This window comes from Lampris incognitus, chromosome 15, assembly GCF_029633865.1.
Source record: "Lampris incognitus isolate fLamInc1 chromosome 15, fLamInc1.hap2, whole genome shotgun sequence".
Taxonomy (NCBI): domain Eukaryota; kingdom Metazoa; phylum Chordata; class Actinopteri; order Lampriformes; family Lampridae; genus Lampris; species Lampris incognitus.
Window position 1 is genome coordinate 16114735 of NC_079225.1, and position 20316 is coordinate 16135050.

Sequence of the window (20316 nt, forward strand, 5' to 3'; positions counted from 1 at the left end):
ACTCCCAACCAGCAAAGACCACCCCTGGCTGCAACCCCTCCTCATTCTGTACAACTTGGGGGAGACCAACTGGCAGTCTCAAAAAGCTCAACTGGACATCAACTAAACAAAGAAGGTCCTGGATTCGAACCCCCAGGCCGTCCCAGGTCCTCTCTGTGTGGAGTTTGCATGGTCTCCCCGTGTCTGCGTGGGTTTCCTCCCACCATCAAAAAGACATGCATGTTAGGGTTAATACTCCTGCCTGTGCCCCTGAGCAAGGCAATGGAAAGAGGAACTGGAGTTGGACCCCGGGCGCTGCAGCTGCCCACTGCTCCTATACAATAGGATGGGTGCAGAGAACACATGTCATTGTAACCTGTACGATGACAAAATAAAGTGGCTTTCTTTCATTCTAAACAATCAAATACAACATTACTGCACCAACAACTGTGAAATGATTTATTTACATTAATACCAGCAATCTGGACATCACTGTACCAGCACTCAAAAGGACAAAAAATGACCAGCAAGTCAAATGATGGATACAAATCTTTTGAAACGTTTATTGAAGCCAATGTTTTACACTAGGATCAAAATGTGTTATGAAAAGTAAAAGAAAGGTGAAAGAAAAAAGTAGCATGCAACTACCAATGTTCACAAGATGAACCGTTTGCTCCAAATCCCAAACTGAGACAGCAATAGAGAGCCATTTTGTCATTGCTCTCTTCCTCTTTTAATGTCACCTTTCAGCAAGAAAGCTATTCACTAACTCTGCTAACACAAGGCATGACCACAAATGGACCAGAGATTGGCAGGAACCGTGACACACTGGGTGATGTACTGACCCACGGCAATGCTCAATAAATAACAAAACCAAAAGTGCTACAAACTTCTCCACCCACCCTAGATGGAATCAAATTACATATTAATAATTAGGGAAAAAAAAGACAATTTAACAATATGCATTATATAAGAGGATTGTCATGTTTTTTTTCTTTTATACTTCATGTCAATCTAAGGATAGGATGGTGCAGAATTGATGATGGCATTTTAAGCAACTGGTTTTTAACAAGTATCCCTTTTACTAAGACATAAAAAAGACATAGGGAGGATCTCTCACTGCATTTTAAACATCACAGTCACTTATTTTACAGAGTACTCAATCTGTCCCTCAGTCAGTCTGTCTCGCCTCTCACATACCTACAGGGTGTAAGGTTGGGTTTAGGATGTTTTCTTTGAGATGACCCTTGATAGAAATGTATGGGGCAGGGTCGTCCTAGAAGTTGTGAGTGGCCATACACATACACTATGGGGTAGAAGGATTTTACAACTGTTGTTGTGGGAGTGTAGGAGTGCATATGATGGTCTTTGTGTGTGTGTTTTGGCAACGGGGATGGGTGCTTCAGGCAGGCATGTAGGGGGGAGGGGGCTCCTTCTCTGGCATCTTCATTGCCATCTCATAGGTGGGCAGGATGTACTAGAAAGAGAGGAGAAAAAAATGACTCAAACCATTTAGGAGCACTAACCAGAAAGTGACACTGACGACATATCTGAACAGTGCAATCTGCTATGGATATATGTAGGTCAACATACAGTTAACTCACTGGCAGGAGTGCCAATCTACCACTACTTAGTAGCACCAATTTCTGGTCCAGGTTTGTAGACCTGCATAGGTCACAGACTTAACATGTCACAGGCATGCCACCTACTGGCTATACTAAAGTATTACATACTGTAAGTGTTGAGAAATTTTACAGATAAAACAAGTGTGTTTGGGATCTACTGAAGGTAACTGTGGTAGCTGGCCTACCTGGGGAGGGGCCTCAAAGGCAGGATAAACAGCAATCTCTGGCATGTTCCTGTTGTTGATGTACTTGTAGCAGTTCCACACACAGTTGATCAGGTAAGCCTGAGAAATGAAATGATATTTAGTGGTCGGACCTCTAGAGTGATACTGAAGGTAGAGTGATTATTGTATATTTAAATAAAATATATATATATATATTTAGCACAGACCAACACAGACTCTTACTCTTTCAACTGTTTGTTTTTCCCTCCAACTTCAATAAGTTTCTAAGGTACAGAATATGTGTGAATACTGGAGAGATGCATTTTTCATTACATGCCATTACTAAAACAACAGAGTGAAAAATCTTCAAATACTGGGACAGCAAACAGTTACAGAGAAAAGGTAACATAGTATTTGTGCCAGCTAGCCTGTCCCCAGCTAGAGACCTGTTTACTTTACTCAGGAAGAGCATTTTATGAGCCAATGAGCCTCAGTGACCCGTTGGGGGTCCCACCTCAAAGTACACAGTTTACACGGTTATAAGCAATGTCTAATGATCAGCAGTGGAAGAGGACAGGTTGAACCTTAAGGGTGATGAGGAAGGCAAAGAAGACGAGCACAAAGAGCAACAGGAAGCTGGAATCCAGAGACAGGAGGTTATCCTTGTAGGGGAAATCCGGCTGAGGAGGAAGTCAAAGAGATTTGAATGTCAAATCATCCATTCCAACAGTTTTAAGCTTATTCAACTCATCATGCAGCATGTTACTGTTAATGTTCACTGTAATAGTATTTTCTTTTAGTACCAACCCACTTTTTGCCCGATGTTAAACCATTTTCGTTCCCACGCTTTAAAATATTTATTTCCCAGGACTTTTGCTTGGATAATAGTGACAACGGTTGCTCACAGAAGGTTATATTATTCAGTATTAACTATCAGTGGGGGCCTCAACAGCCTGAGTAGACTAAGTGAGCTGTAGCTGGTCACTGAACATACCCCCCAAATCTCAGTGGAAAAGAATATGGATAGAACTATGCCATCTCAGGCGTCCGGATAGTGTAGCGGTCTATTTCCGTTGCCTACCCACACGGGGATGGCTGGTTCGAATCCTCGTGTTACCTCCGGCTTGGGCGGGCATCCCTACAGACACAATTGGCCGTGTCTGCGGGTGGGAAGCCGGATAATGGTATGCGTCCTGGCCGCTGCACTAACACCTCCCCTGATCGGTCGGGGCGCCTATTCAGGGGGGAGGGGGAACTGGGGGGGAATAGCGTGATCCTCCCACGCACTACATCCCCCTGGTGAAACTCCTCACTGTCAGGCGAAAAGAAGCGGCTGGCGACTCCACATGTATCGGAGGAAGCTTGTGGTAGTCCGCTGGCCTCCCTGGATTGGCAGAGGGGGTGGAGCAGCGACCAGGACGGCTTGGAAAAGTGGGGCAATTGGCCAAGTACAATTGGGGAGAGAAAGGGGGGGGTGCAAAAAAAATAATATATATATGCCATCTCAGCAGGTAAAAACAATTCAAATTTTCATGATCTCAATAATATTTCCACGATATATGAGCTATTTGATAACTTTCCAGGTGTTTTCGAAGACTGGAAAAGTAATCTATAGATTTCCAGATTTTCCAGGATGCATGGGAACCATGAGGATAGGTTCACTGCTTTTTTAAACTTGGACCTCATTAAAATATTGTCAGCATCATTTAGATTGTACGGACAAGAGCTTCAATGATTGCGTCAGTACTGAGAAACTTGCCACTTTGCTGATATGTCTCGCTGGGCTTCAACATAATCAACGGGCAACTGGTTAAACCTTCAAAAACCATGATTCTTTTTCAAAAGCAGGATGCTCAAGTAGACAGAAATGTCTTATTATGTTCAATTGAAGAAGTAATCGCAAACCGTGCTTTCTTTCAAGCTAAAATGATTTCATTTTGCACTAAAATACATTTTCCTCGCTAAATCTGCACTGGTCTGTGGAAGTACGTGACTGTAACTAAAGCTTATGGAACTGCTGGGCAACAAGACTTCCTGCTCTCTCAAGTGAAGAAATTTACAAATAGTTGGGATGAATTGAGGCAACGGCAAAACGTTATTCCAAATCAAACTGGATATTTAAAATAAGTTAAGATGTGATGTGTGACTGTGAGGCTCCCATTTTGGGGGTCATCCCAGGTCGTCCTCTGTGTGGAGTTTGAACGTTCTCCCCATTTCTGCGTGGGTTTCCTCCGGGTGCTCCAAGTTTCCTCTCACAGTACAAAGACATGTAGGTCAGGTGAATCAGCTGTACTAAATTGTCCCTAGGTGTGAATGTGTCGGCCCTGTTATTTGGCAGCCTGTCCATGGTGTTTCCCTGCCTGCTGCCCAATGACTGATGGGATAGGCTCCAGCATCCCGTGACCCTAATTAGGATAAGCGGTTTGGATAATGGATGGATGGAGCTATATCACTGTTTAAACAATTGCTCACTGGATTATGTTGAAGCCCAGTGAGAAATGTAGGCTAACTGGTTAAACTTTCTCAACATGGAATGATCAGTGCAGTTCTTGTATGGTTCTAAATGCTGCTCATCAACATATTAATGAGGTCTACGTTGACAATATTGAACCTATCCTTTAAAGCTGCACGAGGGAGTGCTTTTATGATTAAATATGACCTTTTAATTGTTATTGAAAATATCCCCCAAGCCCCAGTGAAAATAAAACAAAAACAAAACGTTGTTACATGGATTTGTTGATCTGCTGATTATTGAGCATGTCCAGTGCTTTTCTGCTAAATCTTTACTGCTGTACAGGAATTGACATATTTTATGTACTTATAAACTAGCATTTCTCTAACGTTTAAGTTGTATTTATTATAACATATTGCACTATTTAAACTGAAATGATTACAGATTTATTTGGTTATAACCAAATGGAAAAAATATAAGAGGTCAGTGTTAGAAGCCATGATCCACGATTGTTTTCTTACATCATTCAAGCGACACGAAACTGAATTTTGGGTATAGCAGTCAACAGCGTGCCACTCTGTCTGCAGCCATGGGGCAGACATTTCCTCATGCAGCTTTAAGATGTCTTCACACACCACATGAAGTGTTAGCACACCATGTTTGTTCTCTTTCTCTCTCAGGAATTATAATAACGTTTTGTGCATCATATTTTGTTTAGTTAAACTACCTCAGGGCACACTTGGTCCAATGCACTACTGGACACTTCGCATATTACCCCTAGACAGTGCAGTGGTGCCCAATCATGTGCCATGGAGAGCCGTGTGTATGCAGGTTTTGACTCTGACTCAACACTACCCCCGCTGATTTTACTGATCAAACCTTCAGACAGGGGAGGACTAATCTGCAAAGCCCGCCCAGCCAAGCCAAAGGCAACACAAAGGTTTGAACCACAAACCTCAGTAGTAGGGACGTGTATTAGTCCACTGTACCACCAGAGTGCCCTGAAACTTGCATTTCAGTGCATACCCAGTTTGTCAAAATTTAGAAACAATTCTAACTCAGAACCGGTTCTCGACACACAATCCTAAATCTTTGAGTGTATGGACAACAAAGGGACTTGTGGTTGTGTTTGACTGACCAACTGGTCAAGGTAGTCCTTAATCCTGGGGAGGTAGGTGAGGGAGCTGATGGCCACCAGACAGCTTAAAGCAAAGTCAAACAGCTGGTAACAGAAGAATGGGATGAGCCAGCCATCACGATGCTGAGGAGGAAAGAAAACAGGGATAGAAGAGAACACATTACCAACAAGCTTTCCTCAGATGGGTGGATCATGTTCTGTTACTCAGACCGGAACTTTATCAAATCACAAGGAATTCTACAGGCACTCAAACTTGTATTCCAACATGTACAGCATACTCCACTTGGCCTTAATAAATATCCAATTTAATGTCAGGACTCTTCAACTGCATGGCAAAACACTGGATATCTATTTCTATAGTATGATAATGGGCAGCAATTGCTTGTACTGTATTTCTACAGCAACAGAGATGGTGCACTGCCACAGTCCACTGAAAACTAGGCTTCTACCAGGGTTATCTAGGAGCTTGTACTCGCACAGCTAAAGCATAACTCTGGAAAAGCCTGCTGACGTGCACGGTGTGCCAAGCCTGCAGTTAGGTGTCATGCTTTAACTGTGCAGTCATTACGATCAGCAGCCTAATGCAGGTCCATGTCAAAGGGCTATCAAACCTGTCAGTCTTGATGCCATCAGGCAGGCCTGTGAGGTGAAAATGATATGCATGAGAAAATAGCATTGTGAGCCACACGCACTCAGATGAATTACGAACTCTTTCAAGCATGCAACTGAAATGTGCTGTTGCAAGTAGGGGTGGGCGATATATCGAATAGTCGATGTATTGCAGCTTGTTCTATGTGGGATGTAGGAAATGACTATATCGCCAATATTGAGTACAAATTGTCACGTAATTTTTCTAAACCGCCGGCATGAGACTTGCTTTGGCATTCGCCTCTCTCGCTCTCTCCCTCTCACAGACAAAAAGAAAAAAACCTCACATATGCACACACTCGTCCGCCCATCCAGACCAATCTCCTGGGTGAGTGTGCGATGTAGTATATAGGTGAGGCATGAGGATAGAGCGAAAGAAGTGAAGCACCAAAGCGAGTTTATACATGTGGAGTTCATAAATGGTGACAGAAGATGGAGGTGGACGAATTGGTTCCGAAAAGAAATAGCACTGGATATGTTGCTTGAGCTCTGTTTTTCCCACAGCGTGTACACAACTGCTGCCATGGGCTACGCATCTCAAATTGGGGTCACTCACTCACTCATGGATCACCTGAGAGCGACGTTTAGGAGGGACGTTTAGTAGGACGCGCTCGCAACTGATGTATGGACACATGGAGGACAACAAATAACGACAATAGTGCCGTGGGTCTGGACAGCTTGAGCCCTATAGAACTAGGCTACAGTATATAGGCCTACATCATCCCATCGTTAATTTTCATTTACTAGCTGTTAAATCCTATGTGTGCAATTGCTTTGTTTGAATAAATGCCGTTTTGTTAAATTTAACTTGGTTATGATTTCCCCCCTTTCTGCATGCACGTTTAAAATCGTTCGAATTGAAACCACATAAACAAGAATGTTTTAATGCAGACGTGTAGCAGGGATTACTAGAATCATCATACTGGTGTGATTGTATCAATCAAAGGGTTAAATTGAGCATTTATGAAGTGCTTTAGAGGCGATTTCAAAATATTGAGATATATGAGATATATATCGTGTATCGCGATATAGCCCAAAAAAAATAAAATAAATATCACAATATCATTTACAGGCCATATTGCCCAGCCTTAGTTGCAAGTAGGCTACGTAAAATCATGGAAGGGCACTTATAGCCAGTTTTTGTAGAGCGTTTAGTCTAGTGCTTTTTACCACTACCATTTAAAAGTGGCACCATTCATGCATGAACATTTTGACATAATTTATTTGCATAACAAACTGCATCAGACCCGCAAACATGCACGCAAACACACACACTTACAGTAATGGCTCCATACACCATCATGGCACTGATGGTCAGCATCAGCAAAGAGATGGCAAATCCAACACAGGCATTTTCTGTATGAAAAAGAATGAGAATAAACAGAAAAAAACAGAGACAAGGACAGGAACAGAGGTCACTTACAATTTCATTACAATAAAAACATTCGTCTTTAATGTCATCACAGCACCTCTCACAGTTTGGCTGTTGACTTAGGGCCCAGACACATCAAACTGACTAGCGATGATGAAGGCCAACTGTTGCGTCGCCTGCCATCAGGGCTAAAAAGTAGCACTTGAACACACTGCAAAGACTACAGCCGACTGCCCTGATTCGCTAGCTTAGCACTGAGTCACTAAGCTGAACAGCCAATCAGAGCGATCTCTCTCACCGACAGGCTCCACTGACTCAACACGCTGAATCGGCCGAAAAGCTGCCGACAGGGGTCTGACTAGTACCGACGGTGCGGGACACACCGTAAAAACCAGGGTCACAGATGCTCACCGACGACCCGACATTGGCCGACGGTCAGGTCGGTCAGGTGTATCAGGGCTCTTAGATGAGGCAATAGTGTGGTGGGGGTAATGGTCTGTGTGTAAACATTGTTCAGTTTTGTGTGCATATTCGCAAAATATTTAGGCTGCAGTTCATTTGATATTTCATTTAGTGGTCAGGCTAAACTGAGGCAAATTTGTGCTCTAACATAACAATAAATTCATTCTGGCAGCACAGTGTAATGGCTATGGGAGAATGACATATTTGCCATTCAGATCAATTCCCTAGAAATATTTAAGCATTTTGTATGAAAACTCCTTAGAAATATAGGGTTGCTCTACGGGACATAAGTATACCAATCTTACCTTACCTCCTCTGTGACTATAGCGCCTTTTCTTCTGCAATACTCATTTAAGCCATGGCCTCTAAATAAATGCACATCTTGTTGCTATGCTATGAAGCCCAAAAAAAAAAAAAAACCAAAACAACAAAAAACCTTGTCTGTCTTTGTGACAGGTGACATAGAAGACATTGCCAAAATCCAAAAATGTACCTAGAGCCGCTTTAATATGGAGGATAAATAAGTATATTGTACACCTTTTTTTTTGTGTGGATTTTCCCACCTTTTTCTCCCCAACTGTACTTGGCCAATTACCCCACTTTTCTGAGCCGTCCCGACCGCTGCTCCACCCCCTCTACTGATCCGGGGAGGGCTGCTGACAACCACGCCTTCTCCGATACATGTGGAGTCGCCAGCTGCTTCTTTTAACCTGACAGTCAGGAGTTTCACCAGGGGGATGTAGGGCATGGGAGGATCATGCATTCCCTCCGGTTCCCCTTCCCCCCTGAGCATGCGCCCCGTCCGACAAGAGGAGGAGCTAGTGCAGCAACCAGGACACGTACCCACATCTGGCTTTCCACCCACAGACACAGCCAATTGTGTCGGTAGGGATGCCCGACCAAGCTGGAGGTAACACAGGGATTCAAACCAGCGATCCCCCTATTGGTAGGCAACGGAATAGACCGCCACACCACCCAGACGCCTTATTGTACACTATTATATCATAGAGGCAGCATTAATATGCATGTAGCCCATCTGCAGTGTCTCCAGGGCTTCACTCTCAGCAGCTAGGTTCTCTCTGTAACACTTGCTCTGGGGAGCCCTAAGCCTTCTCTGTCAGCCACTAAACAGTAGCGGAGACACACTGTAACCCAGTCTGGGATAATTAAAGGCCTGATTTAGTCATCCTCCTCATGTTTCACTGAAATGCCTCCGATCGTTGTGAATGATGCACTGGAGAGATGCGCATCCGAGTGAGGCAATGGAACATTGTGGCAAAGGAAAATTTGTATAATAATGACTAGCTCGAGGAGGAAGCTGCTCTATATCAATGTATGATACCTTTAAATAACTCTGGCCACAGAGGGAATCAGCATTAAGTGCTGATTTTATATACAAGATGTGGATGCTATGCATGATTTTGGTTCCTGAGCCCAAACAAGGTTCATTCAAGGGTCAATTCCAGGATAAGTTCCATATGATGTTACGGTTTAGGCATGGCTCTTATTTGAATAAAATCGGGCTATAGATGTAGTTGTAATTGTTGCTCTCGTGTTGGTTAGCTCATAACACCAGATGATGAAATTGTACCTCATTTCCCTAGCATCGGGAGTAGTGTTCTAGCTGTGTGTATAATTGAATGTAAACGATATATTGGACATAATTGCTTGATTAATTGCTATCCTGTTCCATAGGCTTAACTTGTATTCTACTATTAACCAGGTTGTGTAAGAACTTGGTGAATTGTACAATACAATGGAAGTCATGGAAAATCATAGAAATCACATGACGACAAACACAAAAACATCATTATTTGTCTGCTACCTTTCAAAACAAAATCAAACGGACAGTTGTGGAAATTTGAGAAAGAGAAAGTTTTGTGCTATCTGATTTGTTTTTTTGTTTTGTTACTATGATATCAGAACTCTAAGTTTAACAGTTAATGTTTACCTTGGGTAACAGAAACTATATAGTATGTCATCTTAATGTGAAATCTTGCTCATTCAAACAAAGACCCAATTATCATTTCCACATGGTCTACCTGTCAGTAATACAATTACACACCATGGCCATGCAATAAGATCCATATGAAGCTACCCTAATTGTAACAACCCAAACAGTCTGAATGCTGACATTGTCTCCATGGCCTGGACACAAACATCCACAGCGCTGTGTTGGCATGGGCCTGTTGTGGTGAGGTCAGCCCACCACAGCCTTTTCCTCTCCTCTCATCTTCTGCTGAGTCACCATTTCACAAAAATAAAGAGACCTTCACCAACTCAGCCAACAAAAACAGCAGTAAGCTAGAAAGGCTCACTGAACCCAGGCCAGCTCCTAGTCCTGGGTTAATCCAAGCCAGCTTTTAAGGGATACAGACAAATATAATATCTGAGGATATAGCCTTAGTCACATGCCTTAGAGATCCTTATTCTTCTTTTTATTACCCTGAAGGATATAGCGAGCCTAAAATCCTTCAGGGTAATGAAAAGGATAAGGTTCTCTAAGGCATGTAACACAGATGGACCATTACACATTGATTCACTACATACACTATGCTCTATATACACTAGACACTATGCTAAACAACACCAACATCATTGTACTACCCTGTTTTTACTGACTTTTCCAGATGACATCTACTCCATTCCGCAGTCTCTGTGAGTCATGTCACTTTAAAGAGTCCAGGGCAGCCGCTCCATCACATCAACTGATCTTATCACCTTACATGCAGCAGGTAAACCAGCAACTCAAAAGGTGTCTGTGAAAGGCTGATCATGGCTGAATGTGGTCAGTATAGTGTTAAAAGCATATATTTTTAAGAAAACCCTTTTTTGCAAAAACTGCAAAATGCAGTGATGCAGTTATACTTGGTTTTCGCAGCAACCGTGGTCTTTTTTTTTTATAGCAAATTTAGATGTGACAATCCAAGTAACTTTTATTGAGGGCATAACTGAAAATTAAAAAGAAGCCCAAAGGCGATGCCTTAAGACTGTCCAAAAAGTAGCATCAGAGCTTACCAGACATCCTGTCCGAAGCAAAGTAATGATCAATGACTTCATATTGCAGATCAATAGTGGGCACATTCTCTGGGTGGGTCACAGCCACTGTCAGCAGGATGCCCATCAATAGGTTGACAACCTGAGGAAAGGCAGAAGAAGGTGAAAAGAGATAATTGATTATTGAGTAAGGTGTGTGCGACAAAGACACTTCTGAGAGGTGATGCTTTTATAGACGTGAAACAGAAGTCATAGTACATCTTGTTTCCGTAAGGTAAACGCATTGCCAAGTAAAAAGGATTTTAAGGTGGGACAAAACAGAGGGAGGGATGTGATTTGATCCGTCAAGATTTAATTGGATTTTGCAAAATATTTTATAATATTACTGGTTGGAATGCTGCTCGCCTTCCTGTCCTGACTTTGGTGACGCAATCACAAAAACTTGGATGTTTTAGAGGAAGTAGCCCTACAGGTGATTACAAAAAAAAAATGTTTTTTTGATCCCCGGCCCCCCCTTTTTCTCCCCAATTGTACTTGGCCAATTACCCCACTCTTCCGAGCCGTCATGGTCGCTGCTCCTCCCCCTCTGCCGATTCGGGTGGGCTGCAGACTACCACATGCCTCCTCCAATACAGGTGGAGCGGCCGGCTGCTTCTTTTCACCTGACAGTGAGGAGTTTCACCAGGGGGACATATCGCGTGGGAGGATCACGCTATTCCCCCCAGTTCCCCCTCCCCCCCAAACAGGCACCCCGACTTGACCAGAGGAGGTGCTACTGCAGCGACCAGGACACATACCCACATCCGGCTTCCCACCTGCAGACATGGCCAATTGTGTCTGTAGAGATGTCCAACCAAGCCGGAAATAACACGGGGATTCAAACCGGCGAGCCCCATGTTGGTAGGCAACGGAATACACCGCTACGCTACCTGGACGCCTCCAGGTGATTAAATTTTTATGTAGAATAAGTAGAAAAAATATTTTTTGTGATTTTCTGGCATAGGTTCTTAAACAGGTACACAATATGACTGGGAAAAAGAACTAATAAGGTAAAAGTCCATTTTGATTTCACATTGTAAGCACACCTCAGTAGTACATCTTGACCACAAACATTAACTTTTACACTGTAAACATTTAAAATCATCTATTAGGAAAGACTCATAGAATTGTATCTTAAACCTACAATCCTGAAGATTAGTTTAACATGCAAACAAATGTCCTTTACCCTCTACTGATGTCATATTTTTTAGATTATAGCTAATTCACAAACATCCAAATCATGAATGATTTTGTAGTAGCTGATTTTTATGACGATTGCCGCACAAGACTTCCCAAAAAAAATTTCATGTCACGTCTTCACCATAGCAGCCAAACGCAGAAGAATAAGGTTGGTAGGGGTGAATGTGAAGAGGAAGAGAAGTTGTTTTTTGTATCAAGCAGATATGGCAGACAAAGCTCAAGGAAGACTTTCACTAACAGTTTCTATATCAACAGCAAAAACCATGTTTTTTTTTTGTTTTTTTTTGGCGGTGGGGAAGGAAGGTGCTGACACAAGAGCATTTGCTCTTCAAACTAAAATCTATAATCTTCAAGGATTGAAGCTTTAAAATATGAACTTTCTGTATTTTGGGGACAAATTGATTTGTATTGGTGAATCCCCCCCCCCCCCCATTTGAAAGCCCTAAATGTAGAGTAAGGGTGTTTTCACACATACACTTCCGTTCAAAAGTTTGGGATCACCCAAACAATTTTGTGTTTTCCATGAAAAGTCACACTTATTCACCACCATATGTTGTGAAATGAATAGAAAATAGAGTCAAGACATTGACAAGGTTAGAAATAATGATTTGTATTTGAAATAAGATTTTTTTTACATCAAACTTTGCTTTCGTCAAAGAATCCTCCATTTGCAGCAATTACAGCATTGCAGACCTTTGGCATTCTAGCTGTTAATTTGTTGAGGTAATCTGGAGAAATTGCACCCCACGCTTCCAGAAGCAGCTCCCACAAGTTGGATTGGTTGGATGGGCACTTCTTTGAGCAGATTGAGTTTCTGGAGCATCACATTTGTGGGGTCAATTAAACGCTCAAAATGGCCAGAAAAAGAGAACTTTCATCTGAAACTCGACAGTCTATTCTTGTTCTTAGAAATGAAGGCTATTCCATGCGAGAAATTGCTAAGAAATTGAAGATTTCCTACACCGGTGTGTACTACTCCCTTCAGAGGACAGCACAAACAGGCTCTAACCAGAGTAGAAAAAGAAGTGGGAGGCCGCGTTGCACAACTGAGCAAGAAGATAAGTACATTAGAGTCTCTAGTTTGAGAAACAGACGCCTCACAGGTCCCCAACTGGCATCTTCATTAAATAGTACCTGTTAGAGCCTGTTTGTGCTGTCCTCTGAAGGGAGTAGTACACACCGGTGTAGGAAATCTTCAATTTCTTAGCAATTTCTCGCATGGAATAGCCTTCATTTCTAAGAACAAGAATAGACTGTCGAGTTTCAGATGAAAGTTCTCTTTTTCTGGCCATTTTGAGCGTTTAATTGACCCCACAAATGTGATGCTCCAGAAACTCAATCTGCTCAAAGAAGTGCCCATCCAACCAATCCAACTTGTGGGAGCTGCTTCTGGAAGCGTGGGGTGCAATTTCTCCAGATTACCTCAACAAATTAACAGCTAGAATGCCAAAGGTCTGCAATGCTGTAATTGCTGCAAATGGAGGATTCTTTGACGAAAGCAAAGTTTGATGTAAAAAAAATCTTATTTCAAATACAAATCATTATTTCTAACCTTGTCAATGTCTTGACTCTATTTTCTATTCATTTCACAACATATGGTGGTGAATAAGTGTGACTTTTCATGGAAAACACAAAATTGTTTGGGTGATCCCAAACTTTTGAACGGTAGTGTAAGTCGAGTCAATTTAATTTGTGTAGCCCAATATCACAAACTACAAATTTGCCTTGGTAGGCTTTACAACAACACAACATCCTGTCCTCAGACCCTCACATTGGATTAAGGGACCTAGTTTGTTTGCTTTGGTCCGAATCAGTGGACGAGTTGCGACTTTGTTGCCTTTTCCCTTTGGTTCGGTTTTGTTTCACACAGCAAAATCTCAAGCAAACCAAAATATATCAACAAATGCCATGCGGTGGCCAGAAATATTGTGGGGTTGCCGGGCGGAGAAAGGAGAGTTTGTTTTTCCTCCGGGGATACCTATCCAAAAATGGACCGTAGACAGAATTGGCATTTGTTTATAATTGCTGCCATCATTTGGGCCGTATACCATGCCAACCCATGTGATGCCACATTTGAACGCACTTTGAGGCAACATCTAGCGAACAATTTTTTGCTTCACATTATGTGAAGAAGACGTGCTGCCTTCAATCGGCAAGTCTGTGGTGACAAAACTTGTCCACATCAAGGGGACCAAGGCGTAAATGCTCCTGGGCATTTACCCCCTTGGTGCAGTTCGTTTGGGCAGGTGTGAACACAGCAATCGCACTCGGGTTCTGACCAAAACAACCGGACAGAGACCTTGTTGAAATAGTGGTCTTGGTCCAGTTACAAATGAACTCTGGTGCGGTTCGTTTGTGGTATGAACATGATCTGACCCAACTGCAAGAAGCATTGTGCATTTCATGGATTAAACCAGCTCCCGTTGTCAACTGCACTGTGCATTATGGGCTGAGGACGAGCTCTGTCAACACAGAATAGCCGAGCGAAGGTAGCGCGTCCTCTTCACGTATCGTGAAGCAACCTAATGAGGTAGCTCTTCTGTGTTGTGCCATCTGGCGAAGTGACAATAAAGTGATGGCATATGTTATTTTTTGTGTGACATCATGTCTCCTCTAAATCAACTTAATGTGCAATTACAAGGCAAAAACCACACTGTTGCAGATGTGCAAGGGGGGTGAAGCTTTCCAGTCAAAGCTCAACCTTTTGCAAAGAGACTTTCAAGGGAGAAAGTTGCACTTTCCATGTCTGCGGGAGCATTGTGAGAAGTACAAAATGCGGGAGGGTCCAGCGATGAAGGATTTCGTGACGAGCCTGGCAGAAAACTTCAAGGAATGATTTCAAAGATCCCCTAAACTCTCAGGTGTCATTCTCCTCTTCCTGAGAAACCCATACTCAATTTCAGCCGACAGACAGTGGACTGCAGAGGCCAAAAGGCTGGTACCTTCCATAGATGAGGCAACTCTTCAGATGAAGGTCTTGGAGATGGGGACATTTGATTTGCTCAAAGCACAACACAAGGATGTTGGGGTGAGTGACTTTTGGATCAACATGGTTCCCAAGCTCGATTCAAAAACATGAGAGCTATTGCAGTGCTCCTACTCACTGTTTTCCCTCCACATACATATGTGAATCATCGTTTTCTTCAATGAATTCGACCAAGAACCAGGAAAGAAAACATACTCTCCAACTCACATCTTGGCCAGTGCATCAGGCTTGCCACAACAGAAAAGAGGTCAGATAGCAGAAGGATTGCCTCGTCCCATCGCTCACTTCTCTCACTGATTGGTGAATGATTGTTTTGCCCAAGGTCTAAATTATTACTACTACTACTACTACTACAAATAAATTATTACTACTGCTACCAATAACAATAATAATAATGATAAAAGTAATGATAATAATCATAATAGCAGCAGCAACAACATCTGCACATAAAACAACTTTTGCTGGTGCAATGGAGAAAAAAAAAACCCCCAAAAAATAGATGTTTTGGCCCTTAGCTTGGCATGCTTGACACAATTTGGCCCTTGGCAAAAATTGGGGAACCGTTTTTTTTCTTTCAAAATTCATTTCTGATTTTTCCCTTTTTCTCCCAATTTAGTGGCCAATTGATCCCTATTTTAATTCAAACACCCCCCCCTTGTACTGCATGCGTTCGCCAACTGCATCTCTCCGGCCAGCACGTTTCTTTTCATCCCGGTGAGCCATACATATGTTTAATTCATCATCAAACAAGGGGGCAATAGTACACGTTACATTGAGTTTTTTTTGTTGGTGCGTGTTTATCAGCAACAGTCAATAGCATTTCTGAGAACATCTGAAGTGCAAAACCGGATTCATTCACAGCACATTGCTGTCCCACTGTAGATTTTTTATATCATTAATAAACTCATCTTCACAATAGGATTTATATGATCTTTGAAACACAATCCTTGGCCCGGCCTTTGGAACTTTAGTTTTTCTTGCGATTGGCACTATACTGTGGTCACTAAAACCAGTGGGGATGGATATGGCCTTTGAGCAGTGCTCACTGGCATCAGTGTACATACGGTCAATGCATGTGGCTATTATCCCAGACATGTTAGAGCAAACCCTGGTAGGTATGTTCATCATCTGACAGTCGTATTACATATATTCATTACAAGTAGTAATCTCTCTTGCAGAGCACAGGTCAGAGAAAGCCAGTCAATGTTTAGGTCTCCCAGAAAGTAAATCTCTATCTGCATCTGTAAATTTCTGAAGCATAACACACATCATCAGTGTATTGTACATTAGAGCTTGGTGGTTTACAGCAACAACCAACAAGTAATGATTTAATATGAGGGAAGTGAATTTGAAGCCAAAGGGCTTCTAGAGCTGGATTCATCAGATCATTTCTGACCTTGACTGCATATGGCTTTGTAAATATATAACAACTCATCCCCCATGCTTATTTCTGCCATGTCTGAAAATACTATTTCCAGGTATGGCTACTTCAGTCTTTCACAGATATCTAAATGTGTGTCAGAAATTGCAATCACATTTATATTATTGTTGTTGAATAATAGAGAGGCCATGTACATTATGCCTTTAACTACAGATGTTAATATGTGCGATCCTTAAACCTTTCTTAGGTAAACCCAGAGACATAGTTTATACAGTCCCATTAAAAACACTGTCCAACCCGAGTTAAAAACTGAGTGGGACCATTCAGTTAGCCTGGGTCTGACCCCTGGGCCGAATAACCAGTTTGTCATACCTCAAGCTGGCGTTACTGCCTGTCTCTGGCAGCTGAACTCAAGAAGTAGGTCTCTCCTCCTTTTTTCATTATGTCTGAAAAGTCTTCACTGAGAAGGATGTTTGTTCCTTTTAGCCTTCTCACTGCTGAGAGAATGGATTGTCCTCTTTGAAGCATAGAAATCCAATGATAGTCGGTCTGGGTCTGCCATGTTGTTGGAATTGGCCAACTCTGTGAGCACACTCAATCTCCATGCTTTCACTACTCGGGGCCAGGTTTTTCTCCAACATGGTTTTGATCTTCTTTCAAACGTTTCCCAGTTCTCTCCCTGCTCATCAGGAATGCCGTCCACAAGTATGTTGTTTCTCTTCGATTGTCCATATAGTCCAGTTTAGATATAAGAAGACACTTTGTCAATGGGCTTTACAGCAACACAACATCCTGTGCTTAGACCTTCGCATTGGATAAGGAACAACTCCCTAAAAAAAACCTTTAACGGAGAAAAATAGGAAGAAACCTTAGGGAGAGCAATATTGTCATTGTATTCCAACAAATGAGTTTGTCTTCCGCATTTAACCCGTCCTATTGTATAGGAGGAGTGGACAGCTGCAGCACCTGGGGACCAACTCCAGTTCTTCTTTCCATTGCCTTGCTCAAGGACAGAGACAGGAGTATTAACCCTAACATGCATGGCTTTTGATGGTGGGAGGAAACCGGAGCACCCGGAGGAAACCCACAGACATGGGGAGAACATACAAACTCTACACAGAAAGGACCTGAGACGGCCTGGGGTTCGAACCCAGGACCTTCTTGCTGTGAGGCAACAGTGCTAACCACTGGGCCACTGTGCTGCCCGTTGAGTTCCTCCTGACTTGTTGATCTCCAATTCCATTGCATGTAGTTTCTTTTCAGTGTCCTTTTTCACTGTTTGCAGATCATCCACAAAGCTCTATGTGAATTGCAGGCTTGTTTTCACCTCCTGGACATCTTTTTTACTCCAAGTTTCATCAACTATAATTTGGATGAATGACTTAAAGTTGTCTTGCTGCTTAAGTAGAAGCTCTTTGTAAGTCCTTCTGCTGCTCTAGCAGATAAGCAAACTAACTCTTGGTAACAAAATTATCATCCTAAAGCGATTGTGTTTTCTTTGGAAGCATGGTGCAGCTACTTTGAGTTGATATGTTGTACAGGGGAGACCTTGGTCAGAGTTCACAGCATTGGCTCCTCCGATGATGATGAGGAATCCAATGACCAGGACAGAGGAGCTGTACTTCCCCGTAAACAAGCGACTGAACCGAACACTCTGGTTTTATAGAATATGAAAGGAAATATTAGAAGAAGAAAAAAAGAAACCAACAGTGCCCTGAATGATAGTGGATTGTGGATATTCAGATATTGTTTGGATTCAAAGGCACTGGAATAAACTATCTTGAAGATGCCATAGGCCATGGCCTTTTTTTCTCACCGAGAGCAAAACAAAATTCTGGAAGAGATTTTATGTTCACAAATAATGACTAGGCTGACTCAGGGCATAGGATTAAGATGGAATGCCCTCTACATTTTTTGTTTGTTTGTTTGTGTGCTCCAAGGGTGATTTTCCACTCATGGGTCCACTAAATCTGTTGCAGTAGTTGTGCAAATGTAAGACACATGGGTTCATTTACTATAAATGCAGTTGTAATTATTATTTATTCTATACAGACTCAGCCATGAGGTCAGATGACCAAGTTTGATTTGCTGCCGCAGATAAATATATGATATGGTTAGCAATTGCCTAACTTATGGTGAATGATATTCTGCTTTTACATCTGCGACCAAAATACTTCACAGAAATTGTGGTCTCTTATGTTTAACTGTTAGCATTGAACCAGTAAGGCTAAAGAAAAAAATTCACACCTACACACACATGGCTACAACCCAAAGCTGAACCTAAGTGTTAATGCACTTGTGCATGGCTGGCTAAAACAAAAATTTCCCCCTCAAAGCACAAAATTGTTAAGTAAAATCACATTTTCGTTTCCACTGGGCTCCTTTATATGCTTTTTTTTTACAGATTGCTTGTTTGTTGTTGTTTTTTTGTTCATGGTAGGAAATTAACTTTTATTCAAACACCAGTCTTCAATAAAAACAGCTCCTTTCACCGTTTGACCGCTCTAACAGATTTTTGGGAATAAATGCCATTTAAATTAAAAAGGTAACCATAAGAACACAGACCACATTGAAACCTTATTAATTTCACCGGCGTTTAAGCAGCACTCGCAAATCTGCAGACGGGCTGAGAAGAGCCGATGCACTCAACAGTCGTGAGCCTGACGAGATTCAAAGACGAGTGAGCAGGCGGCGGGGGGGCTCAGTGTCTTGCTCAAGGACAGGCCGGCTGCTGAGGGAATCGCACCCGTAAACCTTCGATTACGTTACGACCTTTCTAGCCACGAGGCCACCCTGGGTTGGATTTCAAAGTGGACAACTGTCACCAGCGGGGCTTATTCATTATGTAACGTGTGATACGGCAAGGGGATTAACGCCAACCGCTGTTGAGGGGGATGCAGGGCTGCAACGTCTCGCCGGTACCCCAAGAGGCCCGTGATCTCCCGTAGCTTAATGAGGTTGGCACGCCCCCCCCCTTAAACCGGGCAGCTCGGTAACAACCGTCTGACGTGACTACGTCAAATAAAACAGACGAGCCCGCAGTCTGGACGGTAGCTAGCGGTCACTGGCTAACTGGCGTTAAGCGTTTTTGGCTGGCGCTAGCCTGCGGGCTAGCTGCGAGGCACTGTAAACAGCGCCGTTTTAAGTTTGTCGCTGGCGCAGTGTACTAGCGTACAGCGGTCCGCGTTAAATCGTGCCAGTGCTATAGCGTTGGATGGGATGACGACAAGGCTGAGCAGCAATTTTACCCGGTCCAGACTGAAACTAGACGTGGGTCTGGTTAACGTCTTACACCATAAAACCCAGGTATATATACGTGGGGGGGGGGGACTCGCTCCCTTCGTTGGCTCGACTGTTTAACCCGTCAGACGCGAGGCTAACTAACGCCAAGCGCCGACATTAAACATCGTGAAACCGCCGAGCTAGCTAGCTAAAGTTAGCCCGCCAACTGAATCGACCATTTTAATCACATACCATGTACCACGTCCCGAGGATGATGGTCCCCGTCCTGACGTGACAACATCCGCAACACCTCGTAGTGTACAGTCGGTCCCGAGTGGGCTTAAAATGAGGCATGTCGTTCTGTAAAGCGGGGAGAAACATCGAGACGAGCGACTCGAAGAAGAAAATCTCACCATCGACGGACTGGACGCCCACCTCTTCTCGCGACCCGACTGTGTGCGCCTGCGCGGCAACGTGAAACAGAAAACGCGGGGCGTAGCCAGAGCTGGGCGTACACTATTTTGACAGACAGGGCGTTTGACCAGTGGCCGTACAGGAATTGCAAAACTCAAATCACTAGTAACAACTTGGCTAGGAAAAAAAAAAGTTAAACGGAAGCTGTGGCGAATTACTAACATACCGCAGGATTTC

General features: G+C 43.0%; 1 protein-coding gene across 1 annotated transcript; it reads right to left on the reverse strand.

Moving 5' to 3' along the window:
* Nucleotides 1-517: 517 nt before the first annotated feature.
* Nucleotides 518-20107, reverse strand: laptm4a (lysosomal protein transmembrane 4 alpha). The gene is made up of 7 exons (XM_056294700.1): nucleotides 19918-20107; nucleotides 10859-10979; nucleotides 7286-7362; nucleotides 5359-5481; nucleotides 2353-2448; nucleotides 1790-1888; nucleotides 518-1456 (listed from the first exon to the last, which is right to left on the reverse strand). Exons 1-7 carry the CDS (start codon nucleotides 20044-20046, stop codon nucleotides 1382-1384), a joined length of 720 nt encoding a protein of 239 aa, XP_056150675.1. The 5' UTR covers nucleotides 20047-20107; the 3' UTR covers nucleotides 518-1381.
* Between the last annotated feature and the right edge of the window lie 209 nt (nucleotides 20108-20316).

Excerpts from the sequence above, each read along its gene's own strand:
- laptm4a (XM_056294700.1), bottom strand. The coding sequence starts at position 20,046 with ATGTTTCTCCCCGCTTTACAGAACGACATGCCTCATTTTAAGCCCACT. Across the intron at positions 7,363-10,858 it reads TGCTTCGGACAGGATGTCTG|AAAATGCCTGTGTTGGATTT; the intron begins GTAAGCTCTGAT and ends TTTTTCATACAG. Across the intron at positions 2,449-5,358 it reads AGGACTACCTTGACCAGTTG|CCGGATTTCCCCTACAAGGA; the intron begins GTCAGTCAAACA and ends CTTCCTCCTCAG.